Here is a 19,333-nt window from a genome sequence, read left to right as displayed (position 1 = left end):
TAACAATTAAAACAGCATGGTACTGGAACAAAGGCAGAGCTGTAGACCAATGGAACAGGGTGGAATATTCCTACACACAACCCCAAATGTATGATCATCTAATCTTTGATAAGGGAGCAAGAGATGTGAAGTGGAGCAAGGAAAGCCTCTTTAACAAATGGTGCTGGCACAACTGGACAACCACATGCAAAAAATGGGCTTAGAACTCGATCTGACACCATGCACAAAAGTCAGATCAAAATGGATTAAAGACCTCAACATCAGACCACAAACCATAAGGTACATTGAAGACAAGGTAGGCAAAACCCTCCAGGATATTGAAGATAAAGGTATCTTCAAAGATGACACGGAACTAAGCAATCTAGTAAAAACAGAGATCAACAAATGGGACTACATTAAACTAAAAAGCTTCTGCACCACAAAAGATACAGCGACCAGAATACAAAGACTATCTACAGAATGGGAAAGGATATTTACACAATACCCATCAGATAAGGGGTTGATATCAAGGGTATATAAAGCACTGGTTGAACTCTACAAGAAGAAAACATCCAACCCCATTAAAAATGGGGCGAAGAAATGAACAGAAACTTTACCAAGGAAGAGATACGAATGGCCAAAAGGCACATGAAAAAGTGCTCTACATCACTAATCATCAGAGAGATGCAGATCAAAACAACCATGAGATACCACTTCACACCACAGAGACTAGCACACATCCAAAAGAACAAAAGCAACCGTTGTTGGAGAGGATGTGGGGAGAAAGGGACCCTTCTACAATGCTGGTGGGAATGTCGGCTAGTTCAGCCCTTTTGGAAAACAATATGGACGATTCTCAAAAAACTAGAGGTTGAGCTCCCATTTGACCCAGCAATACCATTGCTGGGAATATATCCCAGAAAAGCCAAAAAGTATAGTCGAAATGACATCTGCACTTATATGTTCATCGCAGCACTGTTTACAATAGCCAGAATCTGGAAAAAACCCGAGTGCCCTAGAACAGATGACTGGTTGAAGAAACTCTGGTACATCTATACAATGGAATACTATGCAGCTGTTAGAAAGAATGAGGTCATAAAGTTTGCATATAAGTGGATCAGCATGGAAAGTATTATGCTAAGTGAAATGAGCCAGAAAGAGAGAGACAGACATAGGAAGATTGCACTCATCTGTGGACTATAGAATAACAGACTATAAGACTAACACCCAAGAATAGTAGAAATAAGTACCAGGAGGTTGTCTCCATGGCTTGGAGGCTGGTCTCTCATTTTGGGCAACTCAGAGAAGGGAACACCAAGTAAAATGTGATTGGAGGTCATGTGGGGGAAAGATGATGCGGGCCCAATATAGACTAGAGACTGAACACAATGGCCACTCAACACCTTTATTGCAAACCACAACACCTAATCAGAAAGAGAGAACAAAAGGGAATACCCTGCCATAGTGGCAGTGTGGGGTGGGGGGAGATGGGACTGGGGAGGGGGGAGAGGGATGTTGGGTTTACTTTTGGTAGAGAATGGGCACTGGTGAAGGGATGGGTTATCAAACTTTGTAAGGGAGAAACATGAGCACAAAAATGTATAAATCTGTAACTGTACCCTCACGTTGACTCACTAATTAAAAATAAAATATTAAATTAAAAAAAATAAAAAAAATAAAATGAAGCCAATGTAATCAACTAGCAGTTGAGTATTATCTTGGAATCTTGTTAAATGTTCAATCATCAAGCCTACATATACCTCCATTCTGCTAGGTTTCAGTGAAAGACACTTCCACTCGTTTTACAATAAAATGCATATCTCCATTTTGTAAAGGCTGTCAGAATATAGGTGGCATGCAAGTGTTGTGCAGTGATGATAGCAATGATGGGAAGATTCCTAGGATCTCACTCAAGACCTTCATGGGCTAGTACACTAATTGTTTCTATGCCTACTTTTCCCAGATATATATCTAAGACCTAAACTCATATCATTTTTTGAGAGTGATAAACCCTATAATCAAACTATAAATAACTTATATCTGGAGTGTGTTGGAAAATATAACACAGTTTTCTAAATGGAAAACCGTTTAGCAGTAGTTCCACTTCCTAGTTAGCCTAGAGAAGTGAAAACATATATCCATACAGACTCATATGTTAATTTTCATAGTAGCATTATTCATAATAGCATAAAAGTGGAAACAACCTAATGCTCATCAAAAATGAGCAAACAAGATATGGTGTATCTGTAAAATGGAATCACATTTGGGAGGTGAGGTAACTGTATCAAAACCATAAACATGTGACCTAAATTACAATTATGACATTTAAAAAAATTTAAAATATTGAAAATAGTATTTTATACTTTATTCTGCTAGTAGATGGAGAGTATCCATTTTTAGAATTATTAAATGTGTGACACAGTTTGCTCATTACTTGCATGATAAATGGAAATTTGATTAAAATTCTTTAAGTAAGACCAAAATGAGTATCATTTGGCAATAAAATGCAATGAAGAAAGTACTGATACCATCCTTCAATGTGGATGAACATTTGAAACATTAGACAAAGTGAAAGAAGCCAAACAGGAAAGGCTACATACTGTTCTAGTTCATTTATATGAAATGTCCACCAAAGGCAAATCTGTAGAAACTAAAAGTAGATCAGTAGTTGCCCAGGGAAGAGGAAACAAAGAATAACTGCAGATGGAAGTGTTCCAAAATTGAATTGTGATGAATTGCACAACTCCGTGAATATACTAAAAATTACAATATATAGACACAAAATGGAATATAGAATTATATTTCATGTAGTTTTATGTGATATAATTTAAACCTCCCCAATAAGATGATTTTAATAGATATTTCCCTGCATAACCTCAACAATAGTAAAGTATTGTGAATGATAGTGTGAAACTAATATATCAATGCTTAGCTGAGTAGTATGCTTAGATTATATGCTTATATGTATTATATGCTTATAATCTGCTGTAAAACTGTTTTCAGAGGGGATTGACAGGCCCGCCACATTCATTCTCAAGTAGAGTCACATAAAGGACCCCCAGCCCTAGAAAGTCACTGTCACTGCAGGATTCATTACATGCTCTTTATTTGCTGACTTTGAAATAGTTGTTGCTGTCTTTAAACACTGAAGAACTGGATGAGAAATAGGCTGCTTTATTTTCTCTGTATTTCAAATGAAGTTTCAGAACTCAGAACGGCCCCTACAGTGTTGTAAACAACCTCACAGTGGTGGCCATATCTAACTGGTGATCATCTACTTTCCTTGTAGTAGGGGAAGTGAGGTCTCATTACAGAACAGTACATATATGCACCTGTTCCCCAACTCCTTAACAAAGGATTAATAATAGAGACAAATAAATATTGTAGCAGATGGGTGGTTGACTAGAATTACCGTGTCCACTTGTTCAACTTTCTTCCCGACAGTCTCATTCACAAAAGTAGAAACTGGCACCAGACCAGTGGGGACTTTATATTTGGAAAAAAAACTTTGTCCATAAATCAATTACCTCTTCATATCACCATTTTTTGTAAGCACGCAGATAAACTGTATATGGTTTTTTTTCTTCCTTTTAAATATAAGGTTGGCAGTTGTATTCTATCAACACAATGTGCTAATAAAGTTATAAAGTGAACCTTTTTCATGCCACCAAATAGTCTTAAATTTTTAAAATTCAATTCTTTTGAGGTTGTCATGTTATTTTAAGCAGTTTGCTCCTCTGTAAAAGTTCAAAGTGACTGGTCAATAGTCATTTATTTGTGGAACCAATGATTCTTTGTCAGCTGACTGTTTTCTATCCCACATGTGTAGTAAGTTATTTTTCTTTGTAATTTGGAGCACTGTTGTGTTGATCCAGTAAAATAATTAATGCTTTTGTTAATCTCCATTGTTTTTTTATGAATACCAAACTTTCTGAGCTTAAAAGAAGTGTTATGTTTTAATTCCTTGTAGCTATGTTATACTTTCTGTTCCCTATCAGAATTTTTATTTCAGAACTAGCAGATGAAACTATGTCATTCATGTTTTATTCAAGTCTTTATTTTCTCACTGAAGGGAAGTTCTACACTCCTAAGACGTTATTTGTTCTCAAAGTGGATGACACCAAACATGAATCTAATATCATGGCAGTGATCCAGTCCCTTTGTGCCATGGACTATACATAATACTAATTGAAATGTTGGGGGAGGGCTGGAGTGATAGCACAGCGGGTAGGGCGTTTGCCTTGCATGCAGCCAACCCGGGTTCAATTCCCAGCATCCTATATGGTCCCCCAGCACCGCCAGGAGTAATTCCTGAGTGCAGAGCCAGGAGTAACCCCTGAGCATTGCCGAGTGTGACTCAAAAAGAAAAAAAAATGTTTGGGGACTGCTCAAACTCCACCTAGAATTAATCCAGTTTTTGGTATATTTTTGACCATCGTATCTTTTTGGTAGTATTTATATTGTCATCTTTTGCCATAAAGAGTGTAGCATCATCATTTTCACTGTTTACCATCTTTAATATGGGTGGGCATATTGGGCCCAAGTAGAGAACAACTTTATAAGTATATAAAATAATACTTACAACACTTCTAGATATGCTGCTAATGACTACTTTGACAGCACTAAAGAATTTTATCTATTGATGAATTGTTCTGTGAATGTTAACTTTATAGGGAAATACTTATTTCCCTTATACTCTCAATACTCACAACAGACACTGTGGTCAGATATGTTGGGGTTTTTCTACACCAAACAATTCTCTAACAGTGTCCCAGTGCCCATCCAACAGTATTTTTAGGAATGGTAACTGGGTGTCCTACAATGTGGGACAATAATGACACTGCGCCCCTGCAGATAGCATCAGATAAGCACAGGTTAAAGGGCTCGGTCCCATAGGATGCACCCTTCTCCCACATTAGAGGATAGTCCTAACTTTAGGTTGCATCTTTGCTTTTAACTAACTGGCTATAAGTCAGATTCCTATGACTCCCTCCTCAAGACTGACCATTTGCTAGAAGGGCTCAAAAAGCTCAAGGAAAAGAGTTATTTGCATCACTAGCTACTCTAAGAAACAGCCAGATGGAAGGAGTGCATAGGGCAAAGTGTGTGGAAAGGGGTGTAGAGCCTCCTTGCCACTCTCCACATGTTTACCAACTCAGAAGCTCCCTGAATCCTCATTTGGGGATTTTTATAAAGAGACTCTGTTGTGTAGGCAGGATTAATTCACTCACTGTCCATTAGCAACAAACTAAACCTCTAGTATTTCCCTCCCCTGGAGGCGGAGTGGAATTGAAGTTCCAACTCTAACCTGGCACCCAGTCCCTTTCTGAGGCCAATCCACGAGCCCCAGCCATCTCTCAACTTATTAAAAACATAAAGACACGTATTACTTAAGAGAATCCAAGGGTTTTAGGAGCTGTATACCAAGAAACTGGGATGGGCAGTGGCGTGATAGTACCACAGGTAGGGCATTTGCCTTGCATGTGGCCAACCTGGGTTCAATCTCTGGCATCCCATCTGGTCCCTGAGGACCTACAGGAGTGCAGAGCCAGGAATAACCCCTGAGTATTACTGGGTGTGCCCCCCAAGCTCCCAGAAAGACCATAAAATTACAGCAGGATAATCTTAACAAAAGATTGGCACTGAAGACTAAATGTTTTGCTCCTTACCCATTGGCTTAACAACTAGAATGATCTGTGTTATGGGATTTTTGTTATTTTTCTCCTTTAGGAATCTATTTTTGGTACCAGTGCCCATGTTTATGTTTATGTCTACTTTTATTCATGCATCTGTAAATGCTTGAAAATGTTTTCATATCAGGTCCAGCTGAGATAACTGAGAACCCCAGTTTTAATTTGTAAGATTTATAATTTTTTTGGTGTGTGTTGGGCCACACCTGGTGATCAGGGTTTACTCCTGGCAATGCTTATGGTACCAAATATGGTGCTGGAAATTGAATCTAGGTTAGCTGTATGGAAGGCTATGGCCTTATTTCCTGTACTATCTCTTGGACCATTTTTCTTTTTTGTTGTAATACAGGTTATTTTGGAGGGGGTGTTGGAAGGCACACTCAATGGTGCATAGGGCTTACACCTACCTCTGTGCTTATAGATCACTTCTGGCAGAAGTAGGAGGACCATATGGGTGCCAGGGATTGAGTTCAGGTCTGCTGTGTGCAAATCAAGAGCTCTACAATTCTATTATATTTCTAATCCTGTGATGTAATTATTAACTTGATTTTCCTGCAAGAGTCAGAAAATTCAAATATCTATTATTATAGTGACCAAAGCAATAATTGAAAAATATTTTTAAAAAATTATTTTCAGGGCTAGAAGGATAGTACAGTAAATAATTTGCTTCCCTTGCAATAATTGATCCAAGTTCAACCCCAAGCACCCCATATGGTCCCCTGAGCCCACCTGGAGTAATACCTGAGCACAGAGCCAAAAGTAAGTCCTGAGCACCCCTGGATGTAGCCCAACACTCCCAAGACAAAATATCTTATTATTATAGTTGACAACAATGATAACGCATACAAATAGATTATCCCTTAAAGAGTTAACATTTTTCTAGCTTTTTACATATTTTCTGTTATTCAGCACTGTCTTGTGAGTTCTCTCTCATATGTCTTGGTAATAAGGGATATGGAACTTTACACATAAAATATAATAAACTCTGTTTCTTTTTGCTGTTTTCTGTTATCCCCCTTCCCTTTCCTTTATTGCTGTTGTCATCCTCATTGTTGCAATGCCCAGGAGTCATGCACTTAATTATGATGCTCACTTACTCTTGGCTGCATTGCACCAGAGAACACCCACAATGATTTTTGGAAAGTGCTTGGCCATGTGGGGTGGTATTGGGGATTTAACGTGCAAGTGCTTTACCTCCCAACCATCCTGTCTTGTAATATTGCTAACAAAAAGCTGAATTGAGAGAGAAGTCTGAAATTGTTCTTTTAACAGAATTATAAGAAGCATCTATTGGTTCATTATGGATTTTTTCTTTCATATTTCTCTCATTTTACTTAAGCATATATCTAGAATCAGGGAGTCATACTCTCTGATCACACAATCAAAAATGTTTACATGTCATGTAGCTGTTTTTTTCCTAATGGGAAAATCCTACTAACAGCGGTGAGAATAAAAAACTTGTGTCTAATTATCTTTGCTGTGTCATAGCCCTAGCGCCAAGGAGCCAGGACTACAATCCCTGAATCATGATTACAAAAAATTGCACTGCGGTGCTTCACTCCCAATGGGACATAATAGCTTTCTCCCAGAGGTTGAAATGACCTAGCAAAAGCAAGTCATTCTCCAATATTCCTTTCTCTGCTGTGTAGCAACTAGAAATTCCCACAGCCTGGTCTTTGTTGGTAGATGACAGCAAGGGACGCTTGAGAGCTGTGCCTGATGCAAAAGTTAAAGAGCGCAGTGGTTTCCTTGGTGCAGCCTTTGACAGAAAAGGCTTTTGAAAAGAAACCTCATCTTCTGCCAACAAATGTCTGAGAAATGTGGTATGATTGGCTGTTAAAAGTACTGAGTTCCCTAATAACCACTCTAGGTAAAAACTGCCCTCCTTTTGTCTGAAAATTACACGAGAATAGCTATTTTTTACATTTTTCCCCCGTTTTTTTTTTTTTGGTGAGTGGGGAGTGGGGGTGTCACACCCAGTGCTGCTGCAGGCTTCCTCCTGGGTCTGAGTTAAGGGATTGTTCCTGTAGGGTCTTGGGGGAACTGTATGGGATGCCATGAAATGAATCCAGGTTCGGTGCATGCAAAACAAGTGCCTTACCCACTGTACTATCTCTCTGGCCCTGTGCTTAACCCTTTGGAAGGACTATGTAGTGGACATACTCTTCATAGCCTGTACCAATTGCTGGTGAATTTCAGAATTGTTGCAAATTGACCATACCATTGTTTCCATTTTCTCTCTGACCTTTCACTGTCCTGATGGTTTTTTTCCACTCTTTTTCCAGGACTCATCGTTGGGGTGATCCTGAGATATGGCACCCCGGCCACCAGCGGCCACGACAAGGCACTCAGCTGCAGTCAGGAAGACAGGGCTTTCAGTACCTTGCTAGTTAACGTCAGTGGGAAATTCTTTGAATACACCTTGAAAGGAGAAATCAGCCCTGGCAAGATCAACAGTGTAGAACAGAATGACATGCTGAGAAAGGTGAGCAGAGCATAATTGTCATCTTGACATGGTTGGTGACTTTCTGATTCAATCTTGACCCTGTGGAGAGAAATGTTTGCAAATTCCTGGAACATCAGGGGTAAAAGCTTCCTAAAGGAGGAGTTTTAACCAGTTTTAAACTTGAGCCTTTCCGCTGTGTTTGCATCAGTAGCTGGTGTGGGTCACTGATTATGCAGTAGGTTTGTACATCCCTACTCTGCTCATATTTCTAACACTCAGAGTTTCCCTACTATGACTCTTGTTATGGATTAGAGATATAGTTGTTCCTTTCTTAAAATAATATGGATTTTCATTTTCAGATGATTTATTCAGTGTTTAGAAGTATAATTCTTAGTTCTACTGCTAAGGTCTGCAAATATTTATAGACTGCCCACTGTTATTGATGATTTATGGCCAAAGGCTTAATGAATCTTTCAAGAGAGAATGCTCTGTTGTCTTAGAATCCTAGCCCAAACACTTTCTCATTTGTCATAGCAGGTAGTTGACACTCCATCACCTCGCTAAGGTGATTCCCAGGATAAGCAAAAGATCTGTATTTGTCTACGTATAATCTATAACCTTATAGAACCAGACTTATTGGCAGGAAAGCTTCTCTATAAGGTCTCACAGATGCAGGTTCTAGGGATTCCATCTTAATATACTATAAAACTTGCAGTCAAGCAGAGTATAGACCAAATTAAATGACCAGTGTTCTGAGACTATACCCTAGTCCTTAAAGAAAAGTGTCAGATGACATTAAACATGACCATCTCTTTATATACCTAATGGAAGACCTAGTAAACTCTTTGCTCTCCCTTCTTCATAAGAATGCATGGGATTTCCATAAACATTTCTGAAATTAAATGCAACTGGAAATGTGCCCAGTGTAAGTATCATGCTAATGGGTACTTTGAGTGACCCCTTTAGTCCTTTTATATTCAAGAGGATAAGGGTGAAAAAGAAATGAGATCTCTTTTCAATTTTTTAAAAAAATTATATTTTAAAATAAGGAACCATGATTTACAAAATTATTGAATTTAAGGCATTGAATTCAACACCAATCCCACCACCAGTGTTGATTTCCTTCTGCCAGTGTTCCCCCACCAAACCCCCAGCCTCTTGCCACCTTGACAGACACAGCACAAAGTTTGGTAGTAGCAGCTTAGGTCTCCTGTTTTCAATGTCAAGTGCTTTGGATATATAAGTGTACCAATCAGCAACGGTGTCTTAACCCACCTTTATCCTGTAAATAACAGATGAAACTGGCTTTTTCTCTATTACTGTCACTGTCACTGTCATCCTGTTGCTCATCAATTTGCAGCAGGCACCAGTAACATCTCCGTCGTGAGACTTGTTTTAGAAAAATGCTTATTTAAATCCCTTTTTGAAATTGGGCCACGCGAAGCCAAGGCAGGAGAGCAGACAAGAGCAAAATGATTTTTGTTGAAGTAAGCTACATGTTGAGGCAACGTGGTTGATGCTAACAGTATATTGGTATGGGGATCAGGAAACTCTTGTTTAGACAGTACTGGGTAGTCTTTCATATTAAGCCGGTATTTCCCAATGCCCCCTTCTCATTCTGACATACTCTGCTTTATAGAATACACTTATTCTATTTAAAATAAAGACTATAAGAATAAAACATAGCTTGAGAGAACTGTTTTACTTTTAATTAGGATGATTGAGCTCTCTGGTTTTGAAAGAGAAGCACTAACTTTTAGTAATTAGAACAAAGAGTTATAAATAATTCACAAAAGCCAATTAATCCACTAAAACATTCTTTAGAAAGGTTAGAAGGTTTATAGAATGCTTAATTCTTTTATGGATGTGATAAAGCTTTCTCTGATAGCTATCTAATAAGCTGACTAATAGCTTCACACTGATTTTTCTATATTAAACTTGGAGGTAATTTCAGTCCCCTTAGAGTTATTGAATTTATGTTGATTCTGAAGAAATCCCTTGCATCCTTTAGAATCCTTGTAAGGCTCTGATCTAGACCACATAACATATCACAGAAGAGATTTAAATTCAGAAGTAAGTTTATAGTGGTTCTGTAAAAGGATCCAGAAAACTAATAAAGAATCATGATTGCATTTTTAAAATTGAAGTTGAGCCTTAATTTTGATCATACTCAAGATGCTTTTGTTTCTTGATTAAAAACAGAATACTTCTCTAAGATCTAAAATTTGCTCTGAAAGGGTGGATTTTTAATATTTTAACATATATTAAACAACACACCAAGAGCAAAAGTCAGAAGTGCCTTGAGTGAAACATACCAGTTCAGAGGAACCATGGTTCCTTTCTGATGATGAGTTCATGATTTTTCATGCTTATTTTTTCTGCCGTTTGCTTTTAATATTTAAACTATTGTCAGTGACTTAAATATTTAGCAAATATTATAAGACCAATTGTCATTACACTAAAACTTGTTTTTTTTTGCCCTTTTGGAAACTTTCAGGTAACATTTGATCCAGAGGTATTTTTCAATATTCTGTTGCCTCCAATTATTTTCCATGCTGGATACAGTTTAAAGAAGGTAAGATTTTTTTGCCAATATTTATTTTTAAATTTAATTTAATTTTAGGCACCATTGTTTGCAATACTGTTAATGATAGGGTTTCTTGCACAAATCATGCCAGCACCACAGCCTCCACCAGAATGTCCACTTCCCTTGTTCCAGTGTCATCCCCCATCCTCATACCCCCTGTGGTAACATTCCTACTAATAACAGTTCTCAGTTTCTTTTGCCTTTGAGCATTTGTTATTCCCCCTACTGTGATTCTTTATATCCTACATATGGTATATGAGAGATCATTCTGTGTCTGTCCCTCTCATTCTGATTAATTTTATGCAGTATGATACTCTCCAGATCCTTCCATGTGGCAGCAACTTGCCTGACTTCATCTTTTCTTTTAGTTGAGCACTAGTACACTCTGTATGTGTGTGTGTGCATGTGTACATGTGCGTGTATCATAGTTTCTTTATCCAGTTATCTGGTCCTAGACATTTTGGTTGTTTCCAGATTTTGGCTATTGTGAATAGAGCTGAAATGAGTGCAGATGTCTTTTATTTAATAGAAGTTTTGAACTCTTAAGGTAGATGCCAAAAAATGGGATTTCTGGGTCATATGGAAGCTCAATCCCTAATTTCTTTTGAGAAGCATCCATATTGCTTTACAAAAAAGGCTTGATCGGTTGACGTTCCCACAGCGGAGAATGAGGATCTATTTCCCCCACATTCTCTTCAGTACTGGTTGTTTTTGTTCTTCCTGATGTGTGTCAGTCTTACTAGTGTGAGATAATATCTCATTGTTGTTTTGATTTACACTTCCCTAATGATAAGAAATACAGAACATCTTTTGACCATCTGTATGTATTCTTTGAAGTTTCTGTTTTTCACTCCCCCCCATTTTTGAGTGTGGCCTTTGTGCCCCCCTTAAGCACTACAAACACTTGAGTGCTGAACCAGTAGGCTCACTCTGCTGGATTTAGCATCACTGGAAATGCCCCCCCCCAGTGCCTCTGTTAAGACAAACTGAAGTCGAAATGACTGCATGATTCACGGATATTCTTTCCTGAGTATTTGTCCCATGAAAATGGACAGCACAATTCACATAAAATCCTGTACATATTTGCTCAGAATGACTTTGTAGTAATGTCAGTGTATAAACAGCCAAATTGTCCTATAGTAGGTGAATGGTTAAACAAACTTCTGTACCATGGAATTCTACTCAGTAATGAAATGGGGTACAAACTATCGATAAATGAAAAAAAAGTCTGTATTTCATAGGTGTTATGCCAAGTGAAAAAGATCCAGTACCAAATGGTTAAGCACGGTATTATTTTATTTATATAGCATTCTAGAAATGGAAAAAAATTAAGGATAGAGAACAAGTTAGTGGTAACTAGGGATTACGAATTGTAGAGGTAAGAAAGGAGTGGGTGTGACTATAAAGGAATACCATAAGAAAGATCATCATGACAGTGGAATAGTTGCATTTATTTTTTGCATGAATCTACAACTATGATGAAATTATCTGGAAATGTGCATATACATTATACCAACATCAGTTTTTCTATATTCAATATTGTATTATAGTTACACAAGATATAACTAATGAGGGAAATTTCGTGAAGTTAAATGGGACAACTCATACTATCATTGAAACTTCTATAAATCTATAATTGCTGTAAAACTAAAGCTAAATTTTATTTTAAGACCTTTGCAGATGGTGTGAGTGGATTGAATAGCATTGGTTATTATGAGGGACAACTTTTGGCGGTCTCTATATTTTGCCTTTTCAATTATAGTTTGGATAACATAGTTACAATAGCATTAACATTTAGTTGCATTTTTGGGGAGCAAAGGGGGTGTTATAAGGCATACTCAGCCATGCTCAAGGGTGCCTACCAGCACTGCAGGAGTCAAGCAGCATCTTGTCCTCAGGTCCTTGCACTGAATTGAAAACCAGTTGGCTGATAATCACTGAAGGAGGCCCTGGATTTCCTCAGCATCCCTTGGGATCCTCTCCGTCCAAAAATCTGTCAGTGCAACAAGGCCTAGTAGGATCTTTGGAGGATTTCTTCAGAGAAGATGGCTTAGGGGCAGTAGGCATTCTTGGGCTCAGACAAATGCCTTGAGCCACTGAGCCATCCCTGGATGGTTTATCTGTTTTTGTTTAATAGGTCTGATTGTCAAATGACAATTTATATCTCGGAGAGTCATGACTTAGAACCCCAAGAGCAGTTATTTTTGGATTTTTTTGTCTGTTTGTTTTCTCAATGTCAGAAATAGAACTCAGGACTTCATGCAAGCACAAGCATAATTCATTCAAGGCAAAATACGCCTAAGCTACAGGCCCAATAAGATGAGGGTTTTTTTTTCAAATATCCCACAGACCTAATGACTTTAGAGAACTGTGTGTATGTGTGTGTGTGTGTGCACGCATGTGTGCACTCAAATATACTTTAATGACATCACTGAATAAAAAGAAGTATTGAAAGTATTGCTGTTTTTCTACCTCCTTCTAAGGATTTTACTGATACATATCAGTATATATACTGTAGCACTGTAGCACTAGCATCCCATTGTTCATCAATTTGCTCGAGTGGGTACCAGTAATGTCTCCATTGTGAGATTAATTGTTACTGTTTTTGACATATCGAACATGCCACAGGTAGCTTGCCAGGCTCTCTCAGGTAGCTTGTATCTTGGGCTCTTCGAGAGGGACAGAGGAATCGAACTCGGGTCAGCCTTGTGCAAGGCAAACACCCTACCCACTGTGCTATTGCTCCAGTCCCAGTATATATACATATATATGTATATATATATAAACACAGTATTAAGTTGAACAGTTTCCCATTTCTCCACATCTATATCTATTGTCCCTCTTTTCCATCTTGCAAAGATCAGTCCATGTGAATGTCAAGAGATCCCTCAGAACATGGAGAGATACATAGGATGCTGTTTTCTGATAAAGAATTAAGAAAAAATTTTCTTTGATAGCACTCTCACACCTTACTAGTTTCAAAGTTCTATCTGTAATAATCTTTCAAATCTCAAATTGCCACCAACACTTAAAATGTATACCTGAACCATCAGAGTAAAATGGTTCGGGTGAAATATGAAAATGATTGTCCAATGTATGTATTCGTATTCTTTTTCCCCTTTCTGTCTCATTTTTCTCCCTCCTCACTCTTTCTTGCCCTTTCTTCAATTTAATGTGATCTGCTTTTTTTAGTTAATTATAATCAGAGTACATTCTTCTGAAACTTAGGGATTGGTAGAACAAGCAATGTTTTAGAAAAAAATGTTTAAAACTGAACATTATTCAATCATAATATCATTATTTGATCCACTAAGAAGCAGTAAATATAGTTTCACATTTCATTTTATTTTTCTGACTTTATTTAAACAATGTGGTTTGCAGAGTTGTTAATGATGATTTGTTATAGGCATTCAATATCCAACCCTAATCCCACTACCACTGTCACCTTCCCCCCACCTTTGTCTTCATTTTCCCAATCACCCCTCAAGCCTGCCCTCGTAGCAGGCCCACAGTCATTTATTGTGTATTGCTTGTTACCACTAAATAGCTAATGGAATGATCAAAAAATATTTAAGTAAAAGAAAATTTGTGGAAATTTTTGTATCTCACTATGAGGACAGTAAGTCCTAGTCTGAGGGTTTACTAAGCTGTTGGTGCAAATCAAGGCTTCTGTGTTAATGTTTTTATTAGTCAAGTTTAATCTGGTGTAATCCTACTGGGATGTTAGTATTCTAGAATTTGGAGATGTTACTCCAGAAAATTCATAATATTTGACTGGGCAGTCAGGCCGGAAGCATGGCAGCAGCTGTTGGGGTGTGTGTGTGGCTTCGGGGTTTTGGTACGGCTGGAATTTGACCTAATCCCTTCCCAAGATCACCCTGGAGGCCTCAGCCAGGACTGGGTATCTGAGAAACTTCTGTGGCTCATTAATATCTTTCAGATTTATTTATGAGTCTCTGGAACAGGTCCCGTAGATGAGCTTAAACAGCAGTGCCGGTGGGACGTGGCTAATTTCACATTATAAAAATTGTTAATGTGGGGGATGGAGTGATAGTACAGTGGGCAGGGCATTTGCCTTTGCACACGGCCAACCCGGCATCCCATATGCTCCCCCAGGCACCACCAGGAATAATTCCTGAGCGCAGAGCCAGGAATAACTCCTGAGCATCGTTGGGTTTGACCCCCCAAAAAATTGTCAATGTGTGTCTTAGGTTCACTCTCAAATATCAAAATATGATTCCTGCTTTTTTGCTTTGTTCAGAGACACTTTTTCCGAAATCTTGGATCTATTCTGGCCTATGCCTTCTTGGGGACGGCTGTTTCCTGCTTTATTATTGGGTAAGTAACTGTTGGTCACTGTGTAAACTCCTTTAGCTCGGGTGACGCTAGTAGTCTCGCATTAACGGATGTTCGCGGCTCTGAGGGCGACTCTCTCTCCGGGCCTGCATTCGGTGCTTTTGAACCACTTCCTTACCCTGGACAGCTGTTGGTATGGGTGGATGCAGGAGGAATGAAGGCCAAGCTGGTTGGTGATCAGTTGCCATTGATTCCATCTCTTGTCTCTCCCAAGCTCTCTCCACAGTTCTCACAACTCTCTCCCCAAATATCCCCCAACTCTCTCCAACTCTCTGCCAGCTCTCTCCAGTCCTCTAAATTCGCTCCACAGTGCTCTCTCACTCTCTCCCATCTCTCTCCAACCCTCTCTGTCTCACCAACTCTGTCCCCCACTCTCACTCTGCCTCTCTAGCCTCCCCAACTCCCCACAGCCACCACTTTAACTACCTCTTCTCTAACCATGCCTCCCAAATCACACCTCCCCACCCCACAGGCGCAACCAACATGTTTTTCAAGCCTTCCTGACCACCTGCAGCCCACAGGGCAAAACAGCACTTAAGGTGTGTTTCTCCTCTCCTTAGACCCGTAACTTAATTAGCATCTTATTTCTACTTCCTAATATTTGCCATCCTGTATGGACACAGTAATAGATACATTTAGGCTTTTACAGTGACTCTCCTGGGGACATCTCACTACCGACTCAGACAACAGTGCTCAGGCCAAATTAATCATTCCTAACCCTAGCAGGGTCCAAATCTAGTTATTACTTTTTTGATCTTGACAGAATTTGTCCATAGCCATGGGCTTAACTTATAGTTAAGGATTATGGCACTTTGACCTGGCCCATTTCCATGCCAGGATAACTCACAGCTTGCCCTTGGTCCATCCAGTCCCTCATTGGGACCCTTCTTTTGAGGATGTAGGAAGTAAGGGCAACTGAGGCTTAGGTCAAGAGAGCAAATGTCTAGGAGGTAATATTATCTGGAGTCAAATAACTCCCAAGTTACAGGCTTGTCTTTTTAGCTGTCTTCCTGTGTCCATACAAAAAGTAATTACTCTGAAGTAACTAACCATGCAAAGTACATTAAGGAGAGGAGAAAAAAACAGTATTTACAAGTCAGCAGAGTCTGATCAGGAGACAAAGGTAATTGACAGGTTGGGGGAGCAATCAACAAACCCAAGCTCCCTGCGGCCTGGGAGGAAGGGCAAACCAATGTTTTCCTACAGGTCACAAAACTATATTAATGCCCTGTATAAAGATGTGAGATCCACACGAATGCAGAGTCCAATACTCCCTTTTTAAAACTTCAGAATTTGTTTCCAAGTTTTATTGAGCTATAAATTGACATCTAACAAATACTGTGTGAGTTTAAGGTGTACATGTTCATTAATATATTTACAAATTATAAAATTATTACAGCTATAGTTTTAGCTACCATCTTCATCCCATCACATAGTTACCATTTAATTTTTGTGTCCAGAATCTTTAAGGTCTACTCAATTACAAATATTCAAATATATGATGCATTATTATTAGCTCTTATCAACATGTACATGTTGTACAAACTATAAATAATTTCACTGGAATGTTGTACCCTTTGACTGTTTCACCATCCTTCAACCCCTGGAAGCCATTAGAATAAAGTATGTTGGTATTTGTGAATATGACAGTTAAAATTTTGAACTGCTTGGTGCAATATGGTAGCTATTGCCACTTAAGTCTATTTAAATTAAGCACTCTAGCACTGTCATCCCGCTGTTCATTGATTTGCTCGAGCGGGCACCAGTTCAGTCTCCATTGTGAGACTTGTTATTTAAATTAAGATGAAACAAAATTGCATCTGACCCCCAGATCATGGTTTCTAATATAATTTTTTTTATAAGAAAAACTTGGATCCCTTGCAGAAATGGCTGATTTTAGGAAGCAAATACATAAGTTGAGGATAGAGCACCTTGTGTAATGATTCAAAGTCAGTGCTCAGGAAAGAAACAGACAGATTTAAAAAATAAGAGGTATATCAAAGAATGCCAAACTAAATGCCCCTCAGTCGCCAAATGACAAAAAACTAACGTTATATGGGATCATGACTCAAAGTATAAAATAAGTATCTGAATCTATATAAAGAAATGATTGGGTGGCTAACTAAATGAGGGAGAAGTAACAAGCCTCTTGTGCAGAAAAATTCTAACTAATTTGTGCATATCCATTCCTCCAAAAGGAAATGGAGTAGACCCTCTCAGATTTCGGGCTATGCCTAACAAGAGGAAGAAAGAGAATTGTTATAAGAGAGAACTCAGGCAGCTGATCAATATTTGCACCAATCCTGGGCGACCATGTTCTACCCTGTGCCCTTTGTGTTTGGTTGTGAGGATGGCACTTTGCCTCTATCATCCTTCCCAAACACATTACTTCAGTCTAATCATGAGGGGGAAAACTAGACAAGTCCCTATTGAGGGACGTTTTACAAAATACCTGACATAAGTTTCAACAAGTGCCAAGGACATTGGGGGTGAGGGCGAGAAATCTTAGTCACTGAAACTATCAGAGTGAAGAGATCAAAGAGATGTAATGATGAACTGTGATGTGTTATCCTGGATGTGATCCTGGGGCAGAAAAGGGACTTTAGGAAATGACTAAGCAAGTCTGAATAAAGAACAAACTGCAGTTAATTTGAAATGAAAGGGCATGGACTTTGCCTGTAAGAGACAAGTCATCAAATAGTGAAAGATTAGATAACTGTCATCGGCAAGGTGAGGAAGTCTGTTGCCCAGGTCTAAGCTTGTGGGAGAAGGAAATGGAGAGGAAGGTGTTACTATAGGTGATATTTAAAAGAGATACCTATGATGAGCAAAAAAAAGGGCAAGTAAAATATGTGTCTAGGTTTGTTGTAACTTGGAATAGGACTGTATAAATTGCTGAAATAATTTATGGTGCACAGTAAGTAAGCATTTTTACTGTCTTTTTTTTTCTTAAAATGACTCAATTCTACAAGTAGCAAGTAGTTCTTGAGCCTTAGCTCAGTCAGTTAACTGTTCAAGGCTTCCAGGTATTAAAGGATTGGCTGTAGAGTATGTGTCTATGTTGTGTTTTTTTAAATTTTGCTCTTCTGCAACCCTCCTTCCCTGCACACACACATGAACTATGTCTTACCATTCCACACTTTTCCCACTTATAAGCTGTGAAATATATTTGGGGCAAGATGAAGTATTTAACTTGGTGTTCCATCTGGGATCACTATGCATTCTGTACAACAATAAGGAATAATAACGAAGGGCTGCTGCTGGCCTGCAAAACCCGTGCAAAGATTGAGCAGCCAGCTGTGCCGATGAGTGCACGGAGATTTTAATAGGATGTTTGTAGCGGCAGTTTACACTCTCCAGTCTGTGCACCTGTGCAGATCCACGGTGGTAAAAAAGGCTGAGAATTGCTGCTTTAAGATTTTTGTCTCTCTTCTATTCTTTGGAATAATTTGTGGCAGAGAAGCTTAATCACCCGGATCTTGATGACCAATAAATTTTTTAAAATAATATTTTATTCTGTTTAGCACTTTCAGCTGTGATGCAACGTGTAGGCACCGTGAAATGTGCTAGATTTTATTGTTGTTTGTAGCTATTTCCTCCTTCCCTTCTTTTGTGGTGGTGGTTCTGATTAATGGGGGTCACACACACTTGGTGGCAGTGCATCAGCTCACATATGTTGTGGAGCTGGGGTTCACAAATGGCACTGCTCCCAGGATGGCACTCAGTATGTGGGGTAGGTGATGGTGCTTGAGTTCTCAATCTTATACCAATAAGAAGTACATGCCTGGATCCTAATCAATCCATTTTTTTCTATCCAACTTTATCCAGTCTACTCTTTTCTATGACTTCAATTTTTTAGTATCTGTAGCACTGTAGCACTGTCGTCCCGTTGTTTATTGATTTGCTTGAGAGGGCACCGGTAACGTCTCCATTGTGAGACTTGTTACTGTTTTTGGCATACCAAATACACCATGGGTAGCTTGCCAGGCTCTGCCGTGCGGGCAGGATACTCTCGGTAACTTGCTGGGCTCTCCGAGAGGGACAGAGGAATTGAACCCGGGTTGGCCGCACGCAAGGCAAACACCCTATCCGCTGTGCTATCACTATTTTACTGTCTAAATATTTAATTTATTTTGGGTGGTTTGGGGCTACACCAAGCATTTCTCAGGGCTTATTCCTGACTCTTCTCAAAGATCACTCCTGGCAGTATTCTAGGAACTTATGCAGTACTGGGGATAGAACTGGGGCCAACATGCATGGCAAACACTTATGCCT

At 38.9% G+C, this 19,333-nt stretch overlaps 1 protein-coding gene across 3 annotated transcripts in view; it reads left to right on the top strand.

Moving 5' to 3' along the window:
* The window catches only part of SLC9A7 (solute carrier family 9 member A7), a 183,330-nt gene that overhangs the window by 87,183 nt on the left and 76,814 nt on the right, over positions 1-19,333 (top strand). For all 3 annotated transcript variants that reach the window (XM_055120491.1, XM_004612898.2, XM_055120492.1), the window contains exons 2-4: positions 7,955-8,154; positions 10,613-10,690; positions 14,964-15,040. In XM_055120491.1, coding sequence (XP_054976466.1) covers positions 7,955-8,154; positions 10,613-10,690; positions 14,964-15,040 — 355 coding nt within the window. The remainder of the gene's footprint in view (positions 1-7,954; positions 8,155-10,612; positions 10,691-14,963; positions 15,041-19,333) is intronic.

Source organism: Sorex araneus, chromosome X (assembly GCF_027595985.1).
Source record: "Sorex araneus isolate mSorAra2 chromosome X, mSorAra2.pri, whole genome shotgun sequence".
Classification (NCBI taxonomy): Eukaryota; Metazoa; Chordata; class Mammalia; order Eulipotyphla; family Soricidae; genus Sorex; species Sorex araneus.
This window is presented reverse-complemented; position numbering and strand designations above follow the sequence as displayed.